The sequence below is a fragment of the Terrapene carolina genome, unplaced genomic scaffold (assembly GCF_002925995.2).
Source record: "Terrapene carolina triunguis isolate 2854851 unplaced genomic scaffold, T_m_triunguis-2.0 Scaffold34376, whole genome shotgun sequence".
In the NCBI taxonomy this organism is placed as follows: domain Eukaryota; kingdom Metazoa; phylum Chordata; order Testudines; family Emydidae; genus Terrapene; species Terrapene triunguis.
The window spans coordinates 1-2,210 of NW_020698727.1; the positions used below are offsets into that span (position 1 = coordinate 1).

Sequence of the window (2,210 nt, forward strand, 5' to 3'; positions counted from 1 at the left end):
ACTTGAATAGATGGTGTTTAACGTCCTCGTGAGTTAATGTTGGAATGGAAAGACTGTCGTCGTCAACATCTTATGATAAGAGTTACATCATCTGTTTTTTTTCTCCAAATCCAGGAGAGAAATATTTATTGAACACTTTTACCTCTTCTGCATTATTTTTGATAATTCTACCATTTCCATCTAGTAATTTACCTCTACCATTGTTAGGATTAATTTTGTACTTAATATACTTTTAAAAACTTCCTTCTTATTTTCATTGATTGATCATTGATTTCTGTTAGCTTCCCTTACCAATTTTCTACAATTCTGACCTTCTAACTTACATTCTTTACTATTGACTTCCCCTTTCTTCCATATATTTTATTTGGAGAGTGTTGGTATTCCTACCAGGGAGCCACCAGCAGGGTCCAGAGACAGCCCCATCTCCTATATCAAGCTCTGGCTAGTAGGTATGTGATAAATGTGACGATCCTGCCTCCGTCTATCAGCTGGGTGACACAAAGGTTCTCTCTTTCCACCCTCTGATGCCTCCTGGCTGCTCTAGGCAAGGTGGGGTGGACTCTGTTAACATGTGCCTCCCGGAGCTTCCATTTACCTGGTGCTGCTGTTCCGTGAATAGTGGGGTTGTGAGTGGGGCAGCAGGTACTGAATGTTGGCCTCTTGCTCTTTCAGGAGCCGGTGACCTTCGAGGAGGTGGCTGTGTATTTCACCAGGGAAGAGTGGGCTCTGCTGCACCCCACTCAGAGAGCCCTCTACAGGGATGTCATGCAGGAGAACTATGAGACGGTGGTCTTGCTGGGTAAGGAGTCCTGTCCCCTCAGTTATTAGAAGCTGTGGGGTCTCTAAAGAACCTGAGTAGTAATAACTTTATACCTTTATTCGTCATACAAGTTTTGACAAGTTTCCTTGCCCCCCTTTTTTTTTGCTTTATCTCCCACCCGCTAGTATAATTTTTGGACATGTGCCTTTTTGGTGCCATCAGTCATTTTAAAATTGCATTTAATGTATCCTTGTTGGTTACATTAATAACTGTAGCTTTTATGACTTTTCCTCATTTTAAGAGGAAAATATGCTGTCTGTAGAATTCTAAATTGAGTAAATTGGTGTATGACTCATGCATGGCTGTATGACAGTCAGATGAGCTCCTCTTTTGATAGGAGAGCGTATAATGTTGCCATTCAGGACCCCACGGGTAAAGGGAGAACAGAGCTGTGGGAGGAGAGTAGAAGGGGGGAGGAGATAATTCTGGGGTGCCAGGACATGGGGAGTGTGTGTGCAGGGTTAGACCTAAGAATCAGCAGGGAGGGATGAGGTAGTGAGAGACGAGGAGGGAACACAAGAAGTTCCCAAGGTGCTGGCTGAGAGTAATGGGATGAAGGGGAGGGGAGTGTGTAGGAAGGGCACCCACGAAGTGGGCTGGGTGGGTCAGTGGGAGGGAGGAGAGGTTTGGGGATCTAGAGCTGTGGGGGATCCCAGACCTTTAACCCCGAATCCCTACCGAAGCCTTGTTGCTTTAGACCAGGGGTCGGCAACCTTTCAGAAGTGGTGTGCGGAGTCTTCGTTTATTCACTCTAATTTAAGGTTTCGCGTGCCGGTAATACATTTTAACGTTTTTAGAAGGTCTCTTTCTATAAGTCTATAATATATAACTAAACTATTGTTGTATGTAAAGTAAATAAGGTTTTTAAAATGTTTAAGAAGCTTCATTTAAAATTAAATTAAAATGCAGAGCCCCCTGGACCGGTGGCCAGGACCTGGGCAGTGTGCGTGCCATTGAAAATCAGCTCGCGTGCCGCCTTCGGCACGCGTGCCATAGGTTGCCTACCCCTGCTTTAGAGCCTACACTCCAGTTTTATTTCTGTTCAGTTTCACTTCATTATACATTTCCCCCCCAAATATTATTATTTTAACTCTTGACCTCCCTCTCCCACTCATTACCCCAGCCCCATATAACCTCCCCATCTCTATGCACGGCAACCCTGGCCACCGATGCTGAGTCCTTGCTGCATTCCTCCCTCCCATAGCAGGACCGCTACCCAGGCACAAATGGGCACTTTGTTGATGATGTCACAGGGTGGTAGTATAGCCTGTACAATTTTTACACCTATAAGATTACTTATTCTGAAGCCCTTCACACCAGTCAGGCTTATCTCTATACGCCGATACAGTCTGTTCATAGATTCCTAGATTCTAGGGACTGGAAGGGACCT

The 2,210-nt window shown here is 44.9% G+C and overlaps 1 protein-coding gene across 1 annotated transcript in view; it reads left to right on the forward strand.

Annotated features, from left to right (window-relative positions):
- The first annotated feature begins 765 nt into the window (after positions 1–765).
- LOC113405100 (zinc finger protein OZF-like) overlaps positions 766–2,210 on the forward strand; it is a 10,915-nt gene continuing 9,470 nt past the window's right edge. The window contains exon 1 of the mRNA XM_029914290.1: positions 766–799. Within this exon, the coding sequence (XP_029770150.1) occupies positions 766–799 (34 nt within the window). The remainder of the gene's footprint in view (positions 800–2,210) is intronic.